The 27364-nt window shown below is 37.3% G+C and overlaps 1 protein-coding gene across 1 annotated transcript; it reads left to right on the top strand.

Moving 5' to 3' along the window:
- Nucleotides 1-127: 127 nt before the first annotated feature.
- On the top strand, nucleotides 128-27074 carry CD83 (CD83 molecule). The gene is made up of 5 exons (XM_051970657.1): nucleotides 128-396; nucleotides 563-681; nucleotides 23031-23262; nucleotides 23938-24041; nucleotides 25605-27074. Exons 1-5 carry the CDS (start codon nucleotides 363-365, stop codon nucleotides 25743-25745), a joined length of 630 nt encoding a protein of 209 aa, XP_051826617.1. The 5' UTR covers nucleotides 128-362; the 3' UTR covers nucleotides 25746-27074.
- The last annotated feature ends 290 nt before the right edge of the window (nucleotides 27075-27364 follow it).

The following is a 27364-nucleotide window of genomic DNA, read 5'->3' as shown; positions in this document are numbered from 1 at the left end:
AAGCAACCTAGTCGAAAAGGAAGAGAAAGTGAAAGGCGGGGGAGAGGGAAAGGACAGTAGGAGGTGGAGCTGTCCACGCAATTGGGAGTGGGGGCGGAGGAGGGGGATGCCCCGAAGTGGCGCAATATCTTAGGGGGAGGGACTGGTCCTTTCGTCTCCCAGCAGGGGGAATTCCCTAAAGCTCAGGGGGACAAGAGGGTGACGACATAGGGGGGAAGCCCCAGCGCTGGCTAGAGAAGGCTGAGATCTCGGACGCAGCAGTCAGTCAGTTTGTGAGATTTGGCGTCCTGGAAGGCAGAGCTTCGAACAGATACTCTACTGCGTCTCTGCGCTCAGCCGTGGCCAGCTTTGCTCCCCAAGCCATGCGCATTCTCCAGCTTCTCATCTTGAGCTGCAGTAAGTGCCCGAAACCGACCCCGAAATCCCTTTCCTTGAGCTCTCGGGGGCTGGAAGGTGGTGATTAATGTTTAATTAGCCCCTCTCCTCGTTTCCCCATTGCGCCGCATTCATCCTCCCTTCATCCATCCACTTGGCTCACTGGTGTCCCGGCTCTTTCTCTCAGCCTGGTGCTTGGTGCCGGCAGCTCAGGTGGTGGAGGTGTTATGTTCAGAGGATGCTCTTCTGACTTGTTCAGCCCCCTGGAACCCTCAGACCCCATACGTGATGATCTTCTGGGATAAGGTAAGAAAGACCGGAGCAGGGTCAATTCCTTCTGATTGACGGCATTGAGTCAATGCGCGGGGACAGGGAGAACTTAGCTTCTAAGGTTCTGAGGAACCTGAAGAGAGTAACCTAGGGAGCAAGGGAAAGGGTATTCTGAAGATCCTAGCTTTACTAACGTGCCCTCATTGTCAGGTGAGAGACCCTTCCGTGTACTACCTAAGGCTTGACTGACTTTTCATTGTTCCCCAAACTGTAAAATCCATGGCCAGAGAAACTTAGTATCTATAACTAATCTATAATCAGAATCTTTCTTCCTCTTCTTCCCTCCCTCCACTTTTTACTTGAGTTAACTTCAGGAGTCTTTATGACTCTCCTCAAAGCCAAAAGGTTCCCAAGGTCAGAAATAATGGTCCATTTGGAACTTGCAAACAAGAAATATTTTCACATTTCTATGTGTCTGGGGCAATTTTACACACACACACACACACACACACACACACACACACACACACATACATACATACACACATTTCCATAAGAAAGAGAAACAAACTGTTGAAAAGTATTTTTTGTTCACTCAAACTGTCAACTTTCAGTTATTCGATTTATGGCTTACCCATTTCCTCTGGCCATTCTTCACTTCAGCAAGGCTGACAACCAGACTCTGAACATGGTAATCTTTGAGCATATATCCTCTACATCTATAGGTGTGCAAGTGTATTTGAACAAACCTAACTCTTCCCCATTTGGAAATTTGACTAGATGTTCTTCCAGATCCCACCCAACTCTAAACTGTTTTGCGTCTAAGATGTTATCTGATTATATTCCCCAAATGAAATATAAATTAATTTTAGGCATTAGATATCAGCCACAGCTAAGATCCAAAAGAAACATGATGTTCTGGGTTCTTCTTTTATCCTCTTCACTGATTTGCTTTATGAACTTAAGACAAATTAGTCATCTACAAAATTGGGAAATATTTACCACCTACATTATAGCAAAATTGCTATTAGAGAACTTAATGTCTGAGCCTTTCATTCGCCACTTATTATATCTATATCTGTGTGTGTATATACACATACATATATATTCCTATATTGCTAGTTCTCTAAAGTATTTTATGATTTTGATGCCTTTATTTTTAAATCATATAAATTTCTGAGGTCATCCCTTTTCTTTCCTCCATTAAGCCATTCCTTATGACAAAGATTTTAGAGATAAAAAACTAGCTAGCATATCTTTCACATCTGATAGTGTATACATTATTACATATCCATAGCCCTAGTTTCTTCAGTAAAAAGAAGATGTAACTTTTTTTATGTATATAAAGCTTGTTTCCCTAAGTAAATTGTATTTAGGGAAGGGGACTATATTTTCTACCTCTTTAGCATTCTTCAGTGGTGGGGATGGGGAGGGTAGGAGATTGGTGTCCTCTGTTAATGTCTGTTTTTTAGCTGATGTGAGCATAAAGTGGAGAGAGTTCTATATCATAGCATAAAATTCTAGGTAGATTGGTAGAAGGGAGTTCTGAATTACCTGGTTCAGCCAGACCCAAGAACAAATCCCATTTAGTGATAGCCAAGAGATATTCAAGATGAAGTCATCCATTTTTTTCCCCCAAAGATTTCTGGTGACAAGAAACTTATTATATTATGAGGCATTTTCTTTTTTTTTTCTATAAGTTTTTATTTTATTTTATTTTATTTAATAATAACTTTATATTGACAGAATCCATGCCAGGCTAATTTTGTTTTTTACAACATTATCCCTTGCACTTGTTTCTGTTCAGATTTTTCCCCTCCCTCCTTCCACCCCCTCCCCTAGAAGGCAAGCAGTCCTATATATGTTAGATATGTTGCAGTATATCCTAGATACAGTATATGTTTGCAGAATCGAACAGTTCTCTTGTTGCACAGGGAGAATTGGATTCAGAAGGTAAAAATAACCTGGGAAGAAAAACAAAAATGCAAATAGTTCACATTCGTTTCCCAGTGTTCTTTCTTTGGGTGTAGCTGCTTCTGTCCATCATTTATCAATTGAAACTCAGTTAGGTCTCTTTGTCAAAGAGATCCACTTCCATCAGAATACATCCTCATACAATATCGTTGTCAAAGTGTATAATGATCTCCTGGTTCTGCTCATCTCACTTAGCATCAGTCCATGTAGGTCTCTCCAAGCCTCTCTGTATTCATCCTGCTGGTCATTCCTTACAGAACAATAATATTCCATAACATTCATATACTACAATTGACCCAGCCATTCTCCAATTGATGGGCATCCATTCAATTTCCATTTTCTAGCCCCTACAAACAGGGCTGCCACAAACATTTTGGCACATACAGGTCCCTTTCCCTTCTTTAGTATCTCTTTGGGGTATAAGCCCAGTAGTAGCACTGCTGGATCAAAGTTGTATGCACAGTTTGATAACTTTTTGGGCATAATTCCAGATTGTTCTCCAGAATGGTTGGGTTCATTCACAACTCCACCAACAATGCATCAGTGTCCCAGTTTTCCCGCATCCCCTCCAATATTCATCATTATTTTTTTCCTGTCATCTTAGCCAATTTGACAGGTGTGTAGTGGTATCTCAGAGTTGTCTTAATTTGCATTTCTCTGATCAATAATGATTTGGAACACTTTCATATGAGTGGTAATAGTTTTAATTTCATCATCTGAAAATTGTCTGTTCATATCCTTTGACCATTTATCAATCGGAGAATGGCTTGATTTCTTATAAATTTGAGTCAGTTCTCTATATATTTTGGAAATGAGGCCTTTATCAGAACCTTTAACTGTGAAGATGTTTTCCCAGTTTGTTGCTTCCCTTCTAATCTTGTTTGCATTGGTTTTATTTGTACAAAGGCTTTTTAATTTGATATAATCAAAATTTTCTATTTTGTGATCAGTAATGGTCTCTAGTTCATCTTTGGTCACAAATTTCTTTCTCCTCCACAAGTCTGAGAGATAAACTATCCTATGTTCCTCTAATTTATTTATAATCTCGTTCTTTATGCCTAGGTCATGGACCCATTTTGATCTTATCTTGGTATATGGTGTTAAGTGTGGGTCCATGCCTAATTTCTGCCATACTAATTTCCAGTTATCCCAGCAGTTTTTATCAAATAATGAATTCTTATCCCAAAAGTTAGGATCTTTGGGTTTGTCAAACACTAGATTGCTATAGTTGACTATTCTGTCTTGTGAACCTATCCTTTTCCACTGATCAACTAATCTATTTCTTAGCCAATACCAAATGGTTTTGGTGACTGCTGCTTTATAATATAATTTTAGATCAGGTACAGCTAGGCCACCTTCATTTGATTTTTTTTTTCATTAATTCCCTTGAGATTCTCGACTATTGTTCCATATAAATTTTGTTGTTATTTTTTCTAGATCATTAAAATATTTTCTTGGAAGTCTGATTGGTATAATAAATAGATTAGTTTAGGGAGTATTGTCATCTTTATTATGTTCACTCAGCCTATCCAAGAGCACTTAATATTTTTCCAATTATTTGTCTGACTTTATTTGTGTGGAAAGTTTTTTGTAATTTTGCTCATATAATTCCTGACTTTCCTTTGGTAGATAGATTCCCAAATATTTTATGCTATCAACAGTTATTTTGAATGGAATTTCTCTTTGTATCTCTTGCTGTTGGATTTTGTTGGTGATGTATAAAAATGCTGAGGATTTATGGGGATTTATCCTGCTACTTTGCTAAAATTATGAATTATTTCTAATAGCTTTTTAGTAGAATCTCTGGGGTTCTCTAGGTATACCATCATATCATCTGCAAAGAGTGATAGTTTGGTTTCCTCATTGCCTACTCTAATTCCTTTAATCTGTTTCTCGACTCTTATTGCAGAGGCTAGTGTTTCTAATACAATATTGAATAATAATGGTGATAGTGGGCAACCTTGCTTGACTCCAGATCTTACTGGGAAAGGTTCCAGTTTTTCCCCATTGCAAATGATGCTTACTGAAGGTTTTAAATATATGCTCTTGACTATTTTAAGGAAGAGTCCATTTATTCCTATGCTCTTAAGTGTTCTTATTAGGAATGGATGTTGGATTTTATCAAATGCTTTTTCTGCATCTATTGAGATGATCATATGGTTTTTGTTTGGTTGGTTATTGATATAGTCAATTATGCTAATAGTTTTCCTAATATTGAACCAACCCTGCATTCCTGGTATAAATCCTACTTGGTCATAGTGTATTATCCTGGGGATAATTTTCTGTAATCTTTTTGCTAATATTTTATTTAAGATTTTAGCATCAATATTCATTAGGGAGCTTGGTCTATAATTTTCTTTCTCTGTTTTCAGCCTACCTGGTGTAGGTATCAGTACCATGTCTATGTCATAAAAGGAGTTTGGTAGGACTCCTTCAATCCCTATTTTTTCAAATAGTTTATTTAGCATTGGAGTTAATTGTTCTTTAAATGTTTGATAGAATTCACATGTAAATCCATCTGGTCCTGGGGATTTTTTCTTAGGGAGCTGATTGATAGTTTGTTCTATTTCTTTTTCTGAGATGGGAGTGTTTAGGATATTTACTTCTTCCTCTGTTAGTTTGGGCAAGCTATATTTTTGGAGGTATTCTTCTATTTTATTTAAGTTGTCAAATTTATTGGCATAAAGTTGGGCAAAGTAACTCCTAATTATTGCTCTAATTTCCTCTTCGTTAGTGGTGAGTTCTCCCTTTTCATTTTTAAGACTAACAATTTGATTTTCCTCTTTCCTTTTATAAATCAGATTTACTAAGGGTCTATCTATTTTGTTGGTTTTTTCATAGAACCAACTCTTAATTTTATTAATTAATTCAATCGTTTTTTTTTTACTTTCAATTTTATTGATCTCTCCTTTTATTTTTAGAATTTCAAGTTTAGTGTTTGACTGGGGGTTTTTAATTTGTTCCTTTTCTAGCATTTTTAGTTGCAAGCCCAATTCATTGACCTTCTCTTTCTCTATTTCATGCAAATAGGCCTCTAGAGATATGAAATTTCCCCTTATTACCGCTTTGGCTGCATCCCATACATTTTGGTATGATGTCTCATTATTATCGTTTTCTTGGATGAAGTTATTAATTATGTCTATGATTTGCTGTTTCACCCAATCATTCTTTAGTATGAGATTATTTAATTTCCAATTATTTTTTGGTCTACTTCCCCCTAGCTTTTTGTTGAATGTAATTTTCATTGCATCGTGGTCTGAAAAGGACGCATTTACTATTTCTGCCTTACTGCATTTGAGTTTGAGGTTTTTATGTCTTAATATATGGTCAATTTTTGTATAGGTTCTATTATGAGGCATTGAGACATTTTCATTGTATTTTTTGGGACAGCTCTAAAAGAGAGGGATGAAGAGGAAAAATAAAGATTTATATAAGGTCTATGTACCAGACATTGTGCTAAGAGCTTTATAAATGCTATTTCATTCTATCCTCACAATAAACATGAGCGGTAGATATTATAATTATCCTTGTTTTACACTTGAAGAAACTGAGTCAGATTAAGTGATTGGCTCAGGTCACATGACTAATAAGTATGTGATGTAAGATCTGATGTCCCATCTTCTTAATTCCAGGCCTAGAGTTTATCTACTGCTTACCAGCTGCTTCAACCTTACATTCAATTCAGTGGAATCCAACCATCCAAGTGCCTAAGTACCAGGTTTTGTGTACCATTGTGGAGATGCAATGAGAAAAATGAAAACAATCCTTATCCTCAATTGGATGGAAAAACAAATAAGTAAATAATAAGCTAAAACCCTAAGAAATGGGGGATAGTGGTAGTGAGAAAGAACAGGAATAGAATATCTAAATAACAATTTGAAGGAACAATCAAATTTATGTCTCTATAATCTCCATTCACATTTTCTAGCTTTGTTCTACAGACCAGGTCTAAAGACTTTTGCATGTGCTATCCCTTCAGTTATCTGAAGACATATGTTACACAAAGAGCATTGCCTTTGGAGTTACAGGGTCTGGATTCCAATTTAAAGTTTTTTATTTATTCATTTGTACAAGTGATACTTTCAATGTCCAGACTATGCTCTCTCTATATATCACCTATTGAAATCTTTTGCTCTTTGGCCTAGATTACGTACCATTCCCTTCATGTAGCCTTTCTTGATTTCCTCCATTGGAAAATGGTCTCTTTTCTTTCAAATTTCTTTTATAAATGGAACAAGCATTTATTAAACACCTGCTCTGTGCCAGGCACTATGCTTAGTTTTTTACAAATATTTCATTTTATCTGAACAACTTTGGGGTAATGGGTGCCCCATTTTTCATTAATCCTATTTTTCCATCTGAGGTTAGATGACTTATTCAGGACCACACAGTTATTAAGTGTCTGAGAAAGGATTTGAACTCTAGGTCCACTGCTATACCACTGTGCCACTTCATTGTCTGTAACACTTTTTCCTTCCTGAATCTCCATTTATCTTTAAGACATTCTTTCTTCCTTCATAGTTATTTGTGCGCAAATAACTTGCCCATCCTCAATTAGATTCTAAATCCCATAAATCCATAACAATGTTTCTTTTCACCTTCATATCTTAGGTTTTTTACATATAGTTAAAGTATAAGAATACAGTGAATTGAATGTTCTCTAGGCTAAACATTCTCAGTTTTCTCAATTTCCAAATGGCATAGTTTTCTATCCCTTCACCCTCCTACCTGTATGCTTCTGGCTCTGTTCCAGTTTACCAATGTTAATCATTCTCCATTCAATCAGTAATGCAAATTTCCTAAGCCTTTGCTCTGATCATAACTACTCCCCCTAATCAATAACCTGCAGTGGCTCCTTGTCTCTTCCAAAATCCCATCATTCTAAACTCTTAAAACCCTAGCTCTTTTCTACCTTTTAGTCTTATACCTTACACCTTCAATCCAGTGACACCGGCCTCCTGGCTGTTCCCTGAACAAGTCATGCTATTTCTCAGCTCTGTACATTTTTCTGGCTCTCCCACATGCTTTGAATATTCGCTCTTCTCTGTTTTGACAACTGACCTCCTTGGTTTCCATTATTCCCAACTCAAGTCTTACCTTTTATTGGAAAATTTCCCCAACTCTTCTTAATTCTAATGATTTTCTCCTGTTATTTTCTACTAATCTTATGTGTAACTTGACTTTGTATATATTTATTTGTTTTTCATCACCTCCATTAAATTACAAGTTTGGGATTGTCTTTTGTCTTTTTGTGGGGTATCCCTAGCATTTAACACAGTATCTGGCACACTGAAGGTACTTACTAAGAGTTGATTGATTGAAAGATTTCCTAAGATGTGGTGCCCAGGACTGAATACAATATTTCAAGTTTTGTCTGACTAATAATAAATTTCACTTATATAGTGCCTTAAGATTTGCAAAAAATTTTGCTTATGTTATATATTCCTCACAACACCCTAGTAGGTAGATGTTATCTATCATTACCATTTTATCAGATCAGGGACTGAATGAGTAACCAGGATAGAGTTGGTATTTGATGTAGGATTAAGGTTCAAATCATCTTGACTTCAAATCCTTCACTTTATATACTAAGCTTCCTAGCTGCCACAACTAGGGAAAAGTACAGCAGTAAGGTCACCTCTCAGTATAAAAATAGAAGTAATTCTTTCTCATTTAGTCATTAGTCATCTGAAATGAAACAAATATAGTTTTTCTTTTCTATAATCCTTCAGCTAGCTTTATTCTTAATACTTCTGCATTTTCTTCCTTAATTACTTATGGTAGGAACCCTCCTCCTTTTCCTCCCCACCTCAAAACCCAACACAAAACCACAAAACAACATAATAGCTCTAAGCTAGACAGATGTGGAATTAAACAGTCATTAAGAGAGGGGTAGTTGTGAAAAGAACCTACCACCCCCTCCAAAGGGTAATCAGCAAGCAATACACAAATCCCCAAGGGTGTAATTAAAAAATACTTCATGAAATAAGTGGATAGATTTTTAGACTATAGAATTCCAGCTGCTGTTAAGACCAATATTTTTGTGTTTAGGTTGTTTGGAATGATGTGGTAAACCTTAGTCATTAACCTTTGCTTCTTATGGGCCTTTAACTGATGTTCTAACTGTACAGCTGTAGGTGGTTGTTTTTATAGACATATTCTTTGCATTATTTACTCTGTAGGAAATCTTAGGACTTTATCTTTCCTCATTTTCAACCACCACTAAACATTCTCCTCTTTCTCTGTTGTCTGTGAAACCAAGCCATTTAAAATCAAACTCGAGTTTTATTAAAACAACAATAACCTTTTGGGTGTTGGGATGTGAAGGAGTTATCACTATGGCAATAAACCTATCAGAGATAGCTAAAGTGATATTTATTAGACTTTTCAATACTTTTAACAGGTTTGGTCACATCCTGCAGATGTTTGTGATTTTCCAGCCCAATAATTATATGTTTGTATTGATTATATTTGTGCCACAGAGAAGAAAGTGGTGTTTGAGAAGGGAGGGAGGGAGAAGGAAGAAGGGGAAGGTCCCTGGTGAAATATGTTTCTTTACAGAAGATAAAACACCTTGTAATTTTTTCCACTACTTTCTTGAAAATTGTACAAATGAAGCAGAAAGGGAGCCACAAAAAGAAGAATTTTAAGCAGGTATCTGTGTCAGGTTAGCTATCTCAGCTTATTTTATCTTCTAAAAGCATGCGTTTTTTTTTTTTTATCAAATCATTTTTCTTCCCATATGGCACTGAGCCTGGAGCAAGTGGGTTATGCAGATGCCATCTTTGAAGTTGGTTTCCAATGTCAGGCATACTAGGGCAAATTCCTGTAGAGTTTCTCTATATCATTATTACCATTCTAATTACTCATAATTACAAATTCCATTGAGCATCTCTAGTCCTCTAGGCTTTGTGCAATACATAATCTCTGTCCAAATGGCATTGATTTACCTGGGATAAAAATCAAGCCTATGCAAGTCATGTATTTATCAACTAATTTTAGCCAAAGAGCTCAAAACACTCTATAGACAGTGCCCAGTTAGTTTTTTTTAATTACACAATCCATGTGAGTCTAGGAGGGATGCCATTTTGTTCTACTGATGGGGAAATAAATGGAGATATAAAAAGGTAAAGCTTTTGACATGTTTCCAAGGTAGTGAGTCACTAGTGAGAGTTCTCTCAAGCCAACTACCTTTGATTCCATTGTTCCTCCCACTGGACCAGGTTTCTCCCAAATGAGAATCTGCCAATCAAGGTCTCCTGTTATCTTTTGTCTCCTGAATTCTTCTCTGATTTTTTATGTTTCTGTTGTTAGCCACTGTGTATTCTTAGTGTTATGAGAACAAATGAGCAAAAAGAAAGAGAACAAAGAGATGCAGAAATGACTGCTCTCATGTAATGGTCAGCAATCAGTGGCCCTGTGCTAATAATCTGGGATACAAAGAAAACCAAAAATTGCTCCTGCTCTCAAGGAGTTCACAATCTAGTAGGAAGATAATGCATTTGAACTCAAAAACTGGCAAAGGATAAGCAGTGGTTGTTAATGTAAGCATATGTATTATATATACAAATAGACTTTTGATTCTCATCACCAATTGGAGTTCTTTCTCACTCAGTTGGGTAGGACTGGGAATGCAGTGGATCGAGCACTGGGCCTGGAATCAGGAAGACACACCTTCATGAATTCAAATCCAGCCTCAGACACTTACTAGTGTGTGACCTTGGTCAAGTCATTTCACCCTATTTGCCTGTTTCCTCATCTATAAAATGAGCTGAAAAGGAAATGGCAAATCACTGCAGTGTCTTTGCCAAGAAAATCCCAACACAAAGAGTTATACACAACTTGTCAACAATTTGAAAAACAACAAACCTCATGAAAGGGAAGGAAAAGGAATTAAGAATTTATGTAGCATTTATTTATAGGCCAGGCATTGTGCTGATTGCTTTCAAAATGTTATCTCATTGATGCTTACAACAACATTGCAAGGTAGGTGCTATTATTATCCTCATTTTACAATTAGGGAAACAGAGACTCAGAGTCACATAGCTAGCAAATGTCTCAAGTCTTCCTGACTTTAGGCTCAGTGCTCTATCCACTGCATTACCAGCTAACCAACTTAAGGCAGAAGCGAGCATGACAACGATATTTAAATATTTGAGGAATAGTCTCATTAGAAGAGGAATGGGGGCTCCGGAGATCAGAACTAGGATCAATAGGTAGAAGATAAAGAGAGGCAGGTTTAGGCTTGGGGTAAGGGCAGAAAAAACTTCCTAACAATTAGAGTTGTTTACACTTAGAATGGAAGCAAAGGATTGAATGATCCCTTTGAGAGTTGAGGTATATTCTTGTCTAGGTTTAGGTTGGACTCTGTGGCCTCTGAAGTCCCTCCTAACCCTGAGATTTTGTGAATTAAAAGACCCAGATTTATGTACTGGCTTTGCCTTTGAAAAGGAGCAATGTAACCTTGAACAAGTCAATGAACCTTCCTTATCTTTAAAAGAAAGACAAAACTCATATAACCTTACAAGTTTGTAATGATAATCAAATGAGACAATTTGTATAGAGCACATGTATTACCATCAAGTGTCAGCTTTTCTTATTATAGGAATAGCTATAATTGATGTTAGCCACAAATAGCAATGTAATCTGTTAAAGTATGCAGCTGATGTTGCAGTGATTGAGAGCTAAGAAGGATGTCCTGCCTACTTACAAGTTGTCTAGGATGAGGTAGAATGAAAGAGGATGTTAAGTTAAGGAACACCCATTTTGTCAGGGTCAGAGTTGCAAAGGGATGCGTCACAGAACAAGTGACCTTTTCTGGATGAATTATAAAGAAAGAGAAAAAGGGGAAATGACTTCACGTGCAAAATCAAACTTGACGTTTTTATTATTATAACACAGCAAAACTGAATCAGCCCAATGGTCCATCCAATCTTCTGGACAATGGCATTAAAGAATGTTTTGGGCAAGATTACTATTACTAAATGCCTACTGTGTGCTGAGAGACAAAGATTGGAACCTCCTGGACTGATAATAGTACCTGCCTTTCAGAGCTGTAAGGAACAATAAATTAATATTTGTAGAGTACTTAGCATTACTGTCTGGCACATAGTAACTGCTATATAAATTATAGTTGTCATCATTATGATTATTATTACTCTAGGTATGAAATCCTTGTCCTGCCTGATCAGAAAGTGGACATTTCCTGGAAGAGTCAAATCTTAACAATCATGATAATTATTAAATGACTTGAATGTCCCACTTATAGTCTCCTGTTGTCCAGGGAGCAAGGAAGGCCACCAGTCTGATGGGTGATAAACTTATAGGAGCCCTAAATACGACATCCAGGTCATGTAGTGGATAGACTGCCAGACCTAGAATCAAGAAGATTCAGTTTCAAATATGGCCTCAGAGACTACTAGCTGTGTGACTCTGAGTGAGTCACTTGATATTATCTCAATTTCCTCTATTGTAAAATGAACCGGCAAAGGAAATGACAAATAAAATATTATCTTTGCCAAAAAAAAAAAAAACCCAAATAGGGTCACAAAGAATAGGACACAACTTCAATAAATGAAGAACAACAAGCATAGGAGTCACACAGGATGGTTAGCATAGACAGATTGTAATCTGCATTGTTGAAGGGAATAGCAGGATTGAGAAGCTCAAAAAAAATTGAAGTAGTTGGTTACTATCACATAGAGAAATACCAGAATATAAGGCTGAAATACCTTTAGAGAACATTTGCTGTAACTCACCCCACCTCATCTGGAAAATTATGCTCATAATTTTTCAAAAGCTTACTATCTGATTCTGTATCAGAAATGCTCTTTTTAGTATATTGCCCTGGGACCATATCATGAAGAGCACTGAATGTCATCTTAGAAAATTTGGTCTTTATTCTTCAGGAAATGAGGAAATATTGAATAATTCTGAGCAGACAAACAAGGTAAAGTGATTTGCCACACAGCTAGTAAGTGTCAGGCTGGATCTGAACTCAAGTCCTCCTGACTCCAGGACCAGTGCTCTATACACTATCCAGGGGTCCTCAAACTATGCCCGTGGTCCAGATGCAGCAGCTGAAGACAATTATCCCCCTCACCCAGGGCTATGAAGTTTCTTTATTTAAAGGCCCACAAAACAAAGCTTTTGTTTTTACTATAGTCTGGCCCTCCAACAGTCTGAGGGACAGTGAATTGGCCCCCTATTTAAAAAGTTTGAGGACCCCTGAATCCAACTGCCCTTAACTATTCTCAGTTGATTGCAGACTCTTTCTTTAGAATACTGCAGTGACAATACCTGGTGGAAGGAAGTCTCATAGAATCAGACTACATTCTTAGCAAGGAACAGAAATAACACCTTTGAATAAAACTCTTGCTAATGTTCATAAATTTCCAAAGAAGCTAAAAAGGTCATGCCTTTTAAAGAGCAGGAGGAAGGAAGAAGGCTGCTGACAGCTGTAGAGCTGAAACAACTTGTTTTCCATGACAAAAAAGGGAAGCTCAGTGGCATGAGATTTGCCTGGCCTGGGCTAAATGCCTAGGTAAAAAGCTATAAAAGGATAAGGAAGTTCAGAGGCTCCTTCTGGTGATGCAAAAGCAGTTCCCACATTTGTTTCAGCCTCTTCTCTCTAGGAAGGGCAAGATTTCAGGTGAAGTGGTTCTGAGGAGCAGAGCCATAGTCCTAATAGAGTTCCTTTAATTGAGATTATAGTACAGCCTGCATGGATAAAGAGCCTAGAATGTGTTGGACTTTGTAGGCCCCAGATGTATTTTTCAAATATTTTATGATGTGATAATTCTTCTCCTGTCAGAAACCAGGTGGGTTGTGGGGTAGCTGGTACAATTCTAACAATGTAGTAATTCTAACTGCAGACTGAGAAAACCTGGCATTTCATAGAGACTATGAGCCAGTTCTGTGGTCACTATTGAGATAGAGATTTGTTGGCTAGAAGCTGGAAGTCCTAATCAAATCAGGGTTCTCTCTTCTCTCTCCTTGAATGGATAGGGACACCTAGGAAAGTCCAGAATCTATCTAGACTTGGAAATTCTATAGGGTGACTCTTATAGGTTCCCAGATGCCAACCTGTTTTCTAAATTCTGGTCCTGATATCAAAGGAGAGCAGTGATTATTGCCATAATATTTAAAAGTCTATCAGGTCTTATGGTTCTCTTCAATGACTTGTATGAAAAAGATCCTTCTCCATTGAATGCTGGGTCTGGAGGCAGGAAGACTCATCTTCCTGCATTCAAATCTGGCCTCAGACACTTACTAGTCATGTGACCCTAGGTAAATCACCTGACCCTCTTTGCCTTAGTTACCTCACTTACAAAATGAGCTAGAGAAGGAATGGCCAAGTACTCCAAGATCTTTGCCAAAAAACCACAAATGTGGGCAGCTAGGTAATGCAGTGGATGGAGCACAAGCCCTGGAGTGAGCATCTGAGGTCAAATCCAGTCTCAGACACATCCTAGCTGGGTGACTCTGGGCAACTCGCTAAACTCCATACTCCCTATTGCCCGACTCCATATGGAGTCACAGAGAGTTGGGCATGATTGAAAAATGACTAAACAGCAATAATAAATATTTCAAAATTCCAGCCTTGGTAGTCAGTGAGAGTTGAATTCAAATATAACACTTATCTTGATACCCTGAAAGGCACACTTCAAAGATAAATGATTTCCCAGCTAGGGAGAGTAGAAGAAACTTCAAATGGCCAAATGGGTGAATGATGCTTTGAGAAAACAGTGTAAAAGACAAAGTCTTCCTATCCTTTGTAGTACTTGTTTTTGTTTATCCGGACAAGATGACAGCCAGATTTGATTTGGGTCAGTACAAGAAGGTGGTACAAATTAATTTGTGACCACCAACTCAGTCACCAGGGACTAAGAAAATTTCTATTGTTTGGATATCTGAAAATTCACTTGACAATGAGGAGTAAGAAAAGTGAAGAGAAAACTAGCTTGGGAATCCAGAGGGACCAAGGTTCAAATTCTGCCTCTGATATATAGTGACTGTGCAACTCTGGGGAGGTCATTTTACCTCTTACTGTGGGTCATCCTGTTTTGGTAGAGGGAATTTCCATGATCAGGATTTCCATTGATTAGTTAAATCTTCAGTTTAGATCCTGTTTCCAGCTCCTTTTAAGTTTTTTTCATTCATAGATTCACTCAAGTCCTATCTAACCTGTCATTTTCATAGCTTTTGCATCTTTTCTTTTATTTTAATTTTTGTTGTGATCTTTCCAGTCTAGATATGCATCATCTTTTGCTGGAAGAATGACCTCCTAAATTACCTCCCTGCTGCCTCTAAGTCTCTTTACTATCCAGTAATGATAAAACAATCTCCCTAATGCACAGGTTTATTCAGGTTATTCCCATCCTTGAAATATCCTTTTATATGGGGCAGTTAGGTGGTACAGTGGATAGAGCGCCAGCCTGGAGTCAGCAGACTCATTTTCCTGGGTTCAAATGTCCTTAGATACCTACAAGCTGTATGACCTTGGCAAATCATATAATCCTATTTGCCTCAGTTTCCCCCATGAGTAAAATAAGTTGGAGGAAATGGCAAACCACTCCAGTATTCTTGCCAAGAAAATTTCCAATGGGGTCAGAAAGAATTGGACAGGATTAGCACTACTGAGCTACAACAAGTGAAGTTAATTATATCCCAATTTTTATAATAAGCATCAGTGTACATATTTCATCCTCCTACTCATCTTTGTGTATTCACAGTGCAAAGCACATGGCAGTTCAGTTTATCAGGAAAAGATTATGTGAACCAGAAGAGTCTTAAGTAAAGATGAAAATGCTGGTTCAAGCTTGCTGAATTCCACAATGGTTTAATTTAATTAAATATTTGATAACATGCCTACTGTGTGTGAGACTCTGCAAAGTCCTAGTTTAATTCCTTGGTCATTTAAGAACTATCAAGATGAATCATTCTAGTAACATCTATAAATCTAGACTTGTCAATTAAACTTAGTAAATTTCAAGGAAGAAAACCATTTTTCTAATAAAATTACCTTGGGGGGAGGGAAAAACCCATGTTAATACTAATACATTCTACCCTCATTATGACATCAGCCTGGGAGCCAAACCATTTTGCATGTAAGAAAGAGTTGTTTTTATGATGGATGGGGATTATATTGGCAGTTTAATTGAGTTAGAAGCCAAGGTACATGAAGGTTCGTGTGCAAAGAATGCAGTAAAAGAAAGCTGTTTGATAAGATTGGAAAGCACTAGATTAATTTAATACCAATTCCATGTTTTTAAATATATTTTACCAACTTGTTAGATGAAGTATTGGAGAAACACATTTATTTTGCCCTATGATGTCATGGATGCAGCCTTACAAATGTTATGCAATTTACGAGCTCATCTTTTATTGTTCAGTCATTTCAGTTATTCTTACTCTTTGTGACACCATTTGGGATTTTCTTGGCAAAAGTACTAGAGTAATTTCTGCTACTCATTTTACAAATGAGTAAACTGAAGTAAACAGGATGAGGTGACTTGCCCAGCATCACACAGCTAATAAGTGTCTGAGGTGGGATTTGAATTCAGAAAGAGGAGCCTTTCTGGTTCCGTGACCTGTACTCTATACACTCTGCTAAATCAGAAAGACTACATAGTTGGCTCTCTATCCACTATGCCATACTATCTTTCATATCCATAATAATATGTACTCTGTAGCTTTGAAGAAGTCTATATTTGTAGAAAAATGGTGAAGAAATGGAAGGAAAAAGAACTTTCCCTAGTTAGACACTCAAAACCAAATGAAATGTTGGCATGATTGGGTTTTGATGCTGTTTTCCAATTTTCTTTCTATAGCTCAGTTTCAAGTGAGTTTTTGTTTCATTTGAAAATTTTTGTGTGTTTTACAATTCAATTAAAAAGAAACAGGAATATATCCATGGCCTTTTCTTTATTCAAGTCTTTGGTTCATGCTCTTCTTTTGTCCAAATGCCTGCTCTAGATGAAGAGCCTAGTGTCTACACTGTTTAGTCAAATTAGTAGCCTCAGAAGTAGTCAAAAGAAAAGTCATTGATGTCTCGTCTCTTGTAGTTCAATTGAAGAGTGAAACTGCTGACTGAAAGCTAATATGGAAGGACACAACATAAGAAAATACTATCAAAAAAGATTGGTTGTTTTGAGTGAATAGTGTCCAAGTTATGTTGTGGTTTAGCTTTTTAAAAAAGATTAGGTGATCTAAATATATTCTTATCAACAGCTTTTTTTCCTGTGAATGAATAAGATGGGTTTTTGTTGTTAGAAATGACTATTTTCAAAAATGCTCTAAAGGAGAGCAATGACATACATATATGCACATTTAAGTCATTTGATCTTGCTAATAGTTGATCTTTTTGTCCAGTTTCCAGATTAAGAAGAAATTTACAACATAAAAAAGTAGAAGATCATTTTTTCATTTTGTTTTTTCCCCTATTTTTGAAGTCAGTACAGCTTAGGTGCATAGTGCTCATAATGGTCTTTACCATGCCATCTCTTAAGTCCCCACTCAGAATTTTTCTCAATGAAATCTTCCATGTGAGCCAAACAATCCATTTGGAATATGGACAATTAATGTAAAAAAAAAAATTGTGGCCATCTTTAAGGGTTTTTTTTTTTCAAAGGGAGGTCACAAAAGGAAAAACAGTTTTGATGGCTAAAAGGAGGAGAATCTGCTTTAGGAGCATAAATTGAAAAGCTGAAGATCCTGAAACATAAATTTAGTGCTGGAAGACACCTCCAAGATTGTCTAGCATGGAGATATCAAACTAATGGCCAAATTCACACAACTATCAGGTGCACCCATTCCAAACCAGATTAAAATATAAATAAGAAATGTTTGACAAAATAAATAATACTTCCCAACTCCAACTGTCCATATCTGCAATTTGGGTGACAAAATGGGAGAGAAGGGGCAAAACTTTAAGGGCTCATTTCTGTTGGAAAAGAAGTCTTTTCCACTGACTTTTGTACTCTGAACATGACATTTAAATGTCAAGCCATTTTGTGTGCCTCCCACAACTAGGGTAAGCAGTTTCATTGTCAATCTAGTCCACTTTGGTTATGTTAAATTAATAATTGTTTCAATTCCCTAGAATATAAAGAGTGAGGAGTCCCCAAATCTCTGGAAACACGGAAGTTGCCATAACTCAAATTCAGAGCTCATTCTACTCCTTTATACCATTCCTTTTGTTCTTTCCCTTTCTTCTGGGCAGGACTTAGTACATAGTTGGCAGTTAATAAACTGTTGTTGAACTGAATTGATTGCATTGCTTTAAATTCCCTTTCTTTCCTTTCACCCTTCCCATCTACTACTAAAAATGGCCAGTGGCTTTTGGAAGACTTTGCCAGTGGCCCATGGAAATGTGACCATAAAAACAAATTTTCATTGTTGTTGCTGAATTTTTAAAAATGACTTATCTCATGAAGCTAGGCAGGACACTGCCGGCAGGTCCCTGATCACCGGCAAGATTCTTGCTTCAGTAATTCCCAGCAGCCAGCATGGTAATGAAGCCATTTTTATGTAAATGGACTCAATAGTTTATATTTTTGCTGCCTCCAGTGGGATGTACTGTTTTTCTTTTGAATTCCAGATGAACAGTTGGGAATTAGAGAGATGGATGGGCAGGAGCCATCCACTCCCGCCCTGCCCACTCCTTCCCCTCCGCAGAAAACCAGGTGTAGATAACCTGGAAGTTCCTGTCATTCTTCCAAGCTTTTGTCATTTCAGACGCGGGAGTTTCTGTGGAAATATAGTCCCTCTGAAATTCAGGGGGAACCAATCTGGGCTGAACACATTTTAAGGTTAATTAAGAGAGGAGAAGCAGGATGCTGCAGCGGCATGGAGACGGTGGCTGCCCATTGTCTCTTGCACTAATACCTGAAGTGCCTGGGCAGAATTAATTAGTTAAACTGGCAGCAGCCGAATAGTTGTAGCATCACCTGGAGGAGACTTGGCGTGCATTAGCACTGGATTATCCCAGGAGTCTGACCTGTTAAATGCCCCGTCTAGCAAGTGTTAGCGTGTGTCTGCCAAGACGTGGGGGCGTGTGGCCTGGAGGAGGCAGGGCCGGGGCACATGATGAGGCAGCATTCCGTGTTTTAATTAGATTGGAAAGGCTCAAGTTTGCGCTAACCCAGATAGGTGTTTAAGAAGCCGTCTGACTTCTGACTTTGCTTTAATCTGCATACTTAATTGACCTCCCACCCCTTCCTAATATCTGTAAGGCCACATGTTCTTTACCTTTCTCCAGCAGGGTTCTGGTAATTATTTAGGAAGAAATCCTTCAACACCTAAAATACGGCCAAGAAAATTAATTCTTTCTCCTAGACTAGTTCTAGGAAAGACTGTGAGGTTAGGGCTCCAAGTAATCTTTAGGAAGGAATGATCGGGCTGCCACCAGAGGTCTCTGTAGCCTCATGGAGGATGAATACTGAATAGAATGGAAAAGGGATGAAGGGATGGAAACTCAGTCTTTCTGCTGATCTGGTAAACTCCCAAATTAATAAAGGAGCAATAGCAATGGAAAGAAACTGTGTTTTCTTCTCCAGGGGAGGTATCATGAGGACCTCACAAGCTGTTCCCTCAATTTCCTGCCTATGTGCCTCAGTATTTATTATTTTTCTTAAAAGCAAAGGGGTGGGGGAGAGTTCTCAGGAAAATAGATCTTTATAGACTAGACTTCACTGTAAAGTAAAAAGACCGAGAACCTGCATTTTAAAACAAAGGGAGTGGCAGCAAAATCATTTCATTGATCATGTCTGTTTGTATTCATAAAATGCTTCTTGGCTGAAGGCACAAACTAAGAATAATTTGCCATAAATGTCAGCACTTCCCCTTGGTCATTGCTGTACCCCCAGCTGTCCAAATATCGCTCCATTGAAGGGTCTGTCTAAAAATGATAATTTGTCTTACCATTTGCCGGGTTACAATTTAGAAAGCTTGAAAATTACATGAGATCAATGGAAGGTTAGGTGGGGACAACTTTTTCAGATAAGAAAAAAATCAGAACTGATGATAGGGTCAGGGGTGGGGTGATAAGTGGTATATTCTAACCTCTGTATGTAGGGGAAGATGGAAACTAGAAACTGCAACACTTGAAAAGGAGTCCTCTGGTTTAGTCAAAAACTGACCAGTCAAGTCAGTGAGGGAAAAATCTATCATAGAAAAGTTATGTGGTTAAGTTATTGAAATACCACTGGCCTTGGAGTCAGAAGATGAAGATTCAAATCCTGCTTCTGACACAGGATCCTGATTACCTGATTAATAGATGGATAACTATCTGAAAGGAAACATTATTATTTTATTCAGAGAAAAAAAGTACCATCTATCATGATTACTCCATAGCAAACATTTATTTAAAAACTACTTAATCATATAGCACAGTAAGATGCAAAAAGATTTGTCATCTCTTTCTTCAATATTGAATTAATTTTATTCTTATCAATCTTTTAATAGGAGAGTTACAAGTTATTATTGTTGTTTGACCTCCCATCCATTCTTAAAGATATAGCTCAAAGCTCATCTCCTTCTGAAATCTCTTACAGCACTTTTGGGTGAAAAGAGTCTTTTTCTTTTGATTCTCATGGGACTCTAGCTCGGTGCGACAGTGGAGCAAGTGCTAGGTCCAGAGTCAGGAAGATATGAATTCAAATCTGGCCTCAGAGACTTACTGGTTGTATGCTATTCACTTAGTGCTGGTCACTGAGCAAGTCACTTACCCCCATTTATTTCAATTTCTTTATCTCTAAAATGACCTGGAGGAGGAAATGGCAAACTACTTTGCCAAGAAAACCCAAATGGGGTCATGAAAAGTTGGACATGTGAACAAAAAGCATTATATTTATGCATATTTTAATCTCCCACTAGATTATAAACTCCATAAGGGTGGAAGGTGCATTTTAGCTACTTTATACCTGTCTCAATATTTAGAATATTAGAATATATCACTATAGTAAGCACTTAATGTTTGTTGAATGAAGAAAAAAAGAACATATCTATAAAAAGCCAAAGATAGACGGTGGCAAATGGTTAGTGTCAAATGTATGGAAGAAATATGGTAGAACATAAGACTTAGAATAAGAAGCCCCAGGGTGTAATACTGCCTCTGAGTGTAGCTTTCAGCAAATGATTTCATTCCCCTAGAATTTTGGTTTCCTCATCTGTAAGATTGGACATTTGGACTAGATTTCTCTGAGGTCCCTTCTAGCCTTAGCACTATGTGACTCTTTGTCCTAGACTATCATCACTATTGTTGCTGTTATCATTGTTTGACCTTTGATTTTGAAGATAATCAATGACCTCATGGAGGTAATGTCTTGATTCCTGGATAAACTGGATTTAAATGAGGCTACTAAGCTTAAGGACCTCAAAAGAGGGACAGATTCCTAGGTTTGAGGGAATCAGGGAAGACAAACAGGAAGTGGACTCAAACTGGACCTTGAAGCAAGCTAAGACTTGGGACCTTTTAGGCAAATAGAACAATATCCCCAAAGACTGAGATGGAAGAATGCTCATGGTGTCTATTGGGAGAGGGTAAATAGACTAGTTAGATATTTCATCTATAGATCTAAAGATACTGCAGAGGGCCTGGAAAGTCAGGATTTTGTATTTGAGAAACCCTTGAAAGTATTTGGTTAGGGAGTGATATGCGGAGTATATCTTAGGAAGAATAAAATACATTTAAGATATGCTCATGAAATACAATGAATGTGATCAATCTTATACCTATAGATGGAGGAGGCTGCCACCTAGTGATGGAACCTAGTGATTTTTCTTCTTGCACAGAATGGCCTATCAATAATGTCTGGGATTCTACCATTAGAGATTCATTCTTTTGAAGATGAATATGCAATAGGATTGTCCCTTGCTAAAATGGGAATAACCTTAAAACTGTGAACACGCAAAGTATTTCAATTAATTATTTGTACCTTTATGTAAATTTAGTTAAGAGCAGCTTTCTGACACCTAGCTGAGCTTGATTTAATAGGGCTGAGAAGTTTTAGGAAGGGAAAGAGGGAAGAACTTGAAGATTTGGAGTGAAAGCTGTTCCTTAGGGGAAAATAGGGGAAATGAAGAAGTAATGACTAATTCACTTCTTTGTTAATTTGTCTGATAGTAAAATCAAGTCTATGATAGCATCCTTCATTCTAATATTTAAGTTTTGGTATTTGATAAGAAAATGAAAAAAGATTTGGGGTAGTTAGGACATGCTCTGAAATTAGGAGGGCCTGAGTTCAAATCTGGGACTTTGACACTTACTAGAGCCTGAGCAAGTCAATAAACTCCAATCTATTGCTTCATTAAAAAAGACTCAAGGTTATATGTCTTTTTTTTTTTTTTTTTTTTTTTTTTTTTTTGGTGCCCCTTAGAAGTTTGCCCTGGACTAGTTGAATTATAAGTACATGTATTGTGTTTATTCATTTTTTTCTTCTGTCCTGTTCTTTGTGATCTCATTTGGTGCTTTGAACATCTAATATATAGACATCTAATATACATCAGGCAATGTGGTTTAATGAATATATTCTCGATGTTATAGTCAGGAAACTAAGTTTGAATGTGATCTTGGACTAGTTCTATGCTCATGGTCAAAGCATCAGTTTCAAACGGAATTAATAATCTTGCAGAGTAGTAGTAAGGAAGATGCTTTGCATACTTTCATAAGCTATAGAAAGGCGAGCTATCATCATATTAGCTCTAGCAAAGAAGCCTCTAAATTTAAGGATCCTCGGGAAAAAGAAGGGGGTCTGTCTCTGATGAGCTTTTCATTCTTTGTTAAAGAATGGGTCTAGGCCCTTTGTGATATTTTTGCTGATGGGCTCAGATTTTCAATTTACACCAGTATAAGGAGCACTAATAAGAAATCAAGAATCTGGAAAAATCTTTTTTTTTTTTACAATTGAATTGGCAGTTTTTTTTTTTTTAATCATCGTGGATTTGTGCGCTGTTGTGGTAAATCAAGAAATTATGTATCATGCAGTAACAGTCCATTGAATGTCAGCCACCCAAATTTGTCCAGGCTTCAGCAGTTTTCTTGTTCCAAAGTAGATATTTTATTAAGTGTATAGAATGATTTTTTTTTCTTCTTATATCCCACATTTTCTTTAAAAACAGGGTTAATATTGCTTCTTTGAAAAATTTATACATACAGCTCTGGTATTTGGGTTCAGGGTTTGTAGTTCTTGGTTTGTAAAATGCAATGCTATTAAAAGATAGTGGAAAGAGCATTGATTTTTGGATCAGAAATTCTGGCTAGTGTTTCAGTCCTGGCTGAAACACAGGATAGGTATCTAAACTTGTGCAAATCACTTCCCTCCTGTAAGTCTCAATTTCCTCATTTATTAAATGAATCCTACGGTCATATCCAGCTCTGAAATTCAATGAGTCACTGATACTTTTTACAGGTTAATGAACAAAGTGGAGAGCTGACCAAGATGTTGGGGATGAACCTAAGCCTTAGTGAACAATACCATGATCAGAAAGAAACAAATGGCTCATTACAGGCCTGTCCTTCGGAAGAATGTTCCCTAAAGATCAAGAATACTACCTGCCAACATGTGGGGACTTACAGATGTACTTTGTGGGCACCAGGAGAAGAAAACAGCCCAAGTGCCACAGTAGAACTCAAAGTGACAGGTATGGTGACTTATTGCAAATTGTTTCATTTGCCATGATCAGCAGTCACTGCAAAGCCACTGAATGTCCAACATTCCTCTAAGTACTAGGATATAATAGCTGAATCCAAATAAGATTGGGAAGAGTCAGACAGGACTGAACAACAACAGTGCTTTAACTTCTCCTTCCTCCTTTAACTGTCCAACTAAGCAACTGTCAAATCATCAGGTTCCTCCCCAATGGGATGAGTGAATCTAACAAAATGTTAAAACTAGAAGAGACCTAGAGGTCATTTAGTCTAATCATGACACTGGGAACTCAGAATTATCTAATTACTTGCTTACAATTCCATAGCTAGAAATAGCAGACCTGGAATTTGAACAAGGTACACATTATCACAAGGGCAGAAACAGTACATTATTCCAACAGTAGTAAGTAGCAGATTCAGAAATTGAATCCAGGTTTTATAGTGCTTTTTAAAGCATACCATCCTGCTTCCCTTTTAGCCATTATTTTCTTTTTTACTTCAAGGTATAATACCCAAAGATCATGGTGCTGATGTAAAGGAAGAAACAGAAATGGCAGAGAAATAAACTTTTTTTTAGACTGGGAATGATGTACTTGAGATAGTAATAGATCTTTTATTGGAAGTAAAAACAAAATCCTGAACAGATGATTTGTGCTTTTTGTTGTCAGGTTGTACCATAGAGCTGGATGATAAGTACAAGAAATACCGAGCTGAAATTCTCCTACTGTTATTTCTTGCGATGTTTTATGTATTTCTCATCATTTTTACCTGTGTAAGTATCTTCTTAAGATGTTCAATTCCATTCAGCAAACATTTATTAATTGTTCATGATGATACCAATGGCTGAGAATAGAAACATTTGTTATTCTTTTAAGAAAAAAAATTTAAGGCTAATTTTAAAGGTAAATCTAAAGTTGTTGAGGGGGGAGTGTTATAATAAATGTGTATGTGTGTGTATTTGGGTGTGAATATCTCTGAACCTGATTGTGCTAGTATATGGAACTTCAGTTCCTTTCAATGAAGACTAACTTCCTTAGTGAATTGCCTGGGACACTGTGAGATTAAGTATTTTACCCATGAGCACTCAGTCAGCACCCTTCAAAGGCAGGAACTTAACCTGGATCCGCCTCACACCCAAATTGTCCCTCTATAGCCCACATTGTGTTGCATCTCTGTTCTTTAATAAGTAGAAGAAAAACTGTTTCTATTTTCACTCAGCATTACAGTACACTCTGAAGTACATGGAGCTTGAAAATAATTTTAGGAAATTTAGCTCAGGTATTATTGTGATGATAAAATGAATCATGTATTTGAATCTGCATTGAAACAGAGCCAAAGATTACTGGACAAATTCAAAATATTTTGTAGTTATTAGTAATCACAGTTACCAGAGCTCTAGGTAACTCTGTCTTATTCAAAGGACAAACATTTGTTAGATGCCTACCATGTTCCAGCTATAATTGAGGAGAAAGGAAGCATGTGAAACTCAGTTAATCTTTATGAATCTTCAGGAACCTAAAGTATAGCAGGAGAAAATAATACATACACACTCAAAAGGATAAGTCCTACAAGAAAAGAAACACAGAGAAGAAAGCAATATCTTTGCTATTTTGCATTGGCACATATGAGTGTATATTCTCTTCTGTGACCTGTTACTTAGAAAATGAATTTGAAGAGAGATATAACCTCAAGAAACTCATACTCTCTGTCTGGAAGAGGTTATCCATTTCCAGGACAGTGGTGACAGTCCAAAAGGAGGAGAGTAGTGGGAAGAATAAAAAATCAGGTCTTAATGAGTTTTGTGTAACTGAGAGATTACACAAGAGTTGTCTCCCTGATCCCTGAAGACCACAGTGTGAACTCACTGATTTGCCATTAGGGGATGATAAAGACCTTTTCTGCTTCTGGCAGATCTTATGTCCCTGGGCACTGAAAAGTTTGTGCTTTGAAATGATGATGCCATCCCCCTACTAGCTATGTGTATTGACTCTTTCTGTTTGGTGGTCAATAAGGGGCTTTGTCATTCTCAAAGTATCTAACAGCTGAGCTAGCACACATGGTCCACTGGAAGCAGTAAGGAAAGGTCTGTTTAACTCCTTTGTCCCCCAATCACATATTTGCCACAGGCTCAGCAAATATTTGTTGAAACTATAATTGAATACATAAGTCTTTTCCTCTTGGGCTACATGGTGAGCTTCCTTCCCAGGAAGGAGTTATTCAGCCATCATCATGAATTAACATTTTAATTCTATTGCTAACTAGACTATTTTCATTTCTTATTTCTATTACTCCTCTTATTCATTCTCCTCTTCTTCTTCTTTTTTTTTTTTTAAAGAAATTTGCAAAACTACAGAACATATTTCCAGATATCAACAAACAAGGCATGGAACAAACTTTTCTCCATGTCCACTTCCAAAAGAAGAAAAATACTCAACAGATGTGTCCAACAACAATTCAGAAGATAGACTTGGTCTGAGCTTTTCCCTCTGTGGGTTGTTTTTAGAACACCAAGAACTCACAAACTTTCATTGTTCTTTGGTCAGCCAAAAGAACAAAGACACTCCGATGAAGGGGCAGCACCACTAGGATCACCATTTTTGAGATGACTGAAAATAGGTCCATAATGCCCATCTAGAACATGCCTTAGAATGGACTAATCCAACGGTCAGATGCAGAGCCTCTGATTCAGCGCTCCGGCAATATGGAAGCACCATCTCTCAGGATGATTCCTACTACTAACATCTTAAAGCTTTTCATCTAGCTATGTACTCTGCCCATTGGCCAATCATGTGAAAACTTCTCCTTTTGGAGAAGGTGAGTGCTGACCTAAGGAATTTTTTTGGTCATTGGCAGCTACCCTCGGGGAGATATTGCTGAAAAATGCTTTCAAGAAAAATGAATGTATGACACTTACTCCTGCATGGGACTCAGAGACTTGATTCCCTAAGTCAGATAGTGACCTTCCTGTATCTCAAAGAGACCTTTTGGAAGCTGTTTGGATTTTGCTGCACCAGTACAGGTGTTTCTTGTATCGAAGAAGACTGACATGTTCTGCTACAAAGTGGTGGGAAATAGCTACTAAATAACTCTTTGACTTGAAGGTTTGACAATTATGTATATCATGTATACATTAAATAACAAGTCAATGAACCATTTCTCAGCAACGCCTTTTTTATTAGGGAAAGGCATTTGCAAGGAAACTGTGAAGAAAGATGCCATGTTGGATGAATACATGCCTTATAGGGAATTCAAACAGAGGCACAGACACACTACCCCCTTGGTAGTTAATGTAAGGAAATTTTCAGACAGGAATCACTAATCTCCTATGGAGCTTGTGCCAATTATTGTGTCTCATACCCAAACTTGGCTCTCTTCTGTACTGTTTTACCTGAGGTCATAAAGAAATTCTTTAGAGCTAAAAGTACTATCTATGCTAATGTACAAGTGTGATAAGGATGCCAAATTCAGCTCTTTGACTTCCTAGTTCCCTAATGCAACAATTTGTATTAAATGTAAAGAGCTCAGTGTCTGAAGATTTTCCTGAAGAGACTGGGGAAACGGGGAGAAAGAAAGAGGGTTATATGCAGAGGAGAAAGAGAGAGGGAGACGAGAGAGAGAGATAGAGACACAGTCAGACAGAATTGGAAAATGGTTTAGTGCCATATATGTTGCTTAATACATTCATGCTATCTCTGAATCTGTATTTCCCCTTGCCTTCCCCTCCCTGGTTTCTTTGTATTCCTTAGCATAGTGCCTGGAACTTAGTAAATTTTTTAATAAAGTTATTTTAGTTGAATGGAATAAATGGTGTTGTTTACAGGAAAATCTGACTCTTAAGGGGTGGAAGTCCTTTGGCTGTCAGAAGATGAACAAACAGTTACACAATAGAAACCGATAATTTGACTGTCACCATTCTGTGATTCAGGGGACTCTGGGAAGGGGATCCACTTCTTTCTCTTGCACTGACAGAAACAATGAGGCATTTGATTAGTTTTAATTTTTTAGGATTTCAGACTCAACATAGTTTTGTTTTTAAGATACTCCCTCCCTTTCTTTTTTCTTTTTAGGCATGAGAAACACTCCTTCCATAAAACA

This window comes from Antechinus flavipes, chromosome 1 (genome assembly GCF_016432865.1).
Source record: "Antechinus flavipes isolate AdamAnt ecotype Samford, QLD, Australia chromosome 1, AdamAnt_v2, whole genome shotgun sequence".
NCBI classification, from domain to species: Eukaryota; Metazoa; Chordata; class Mammalia; order Dasyuromorphia; family Dasyuridae; genus Antechinus; species Antechinus flavipes.
Note: the sequence above shows the minus strand (reverse complement) of the source record. Positions and strands in the feature narration are given on the sequence as shown.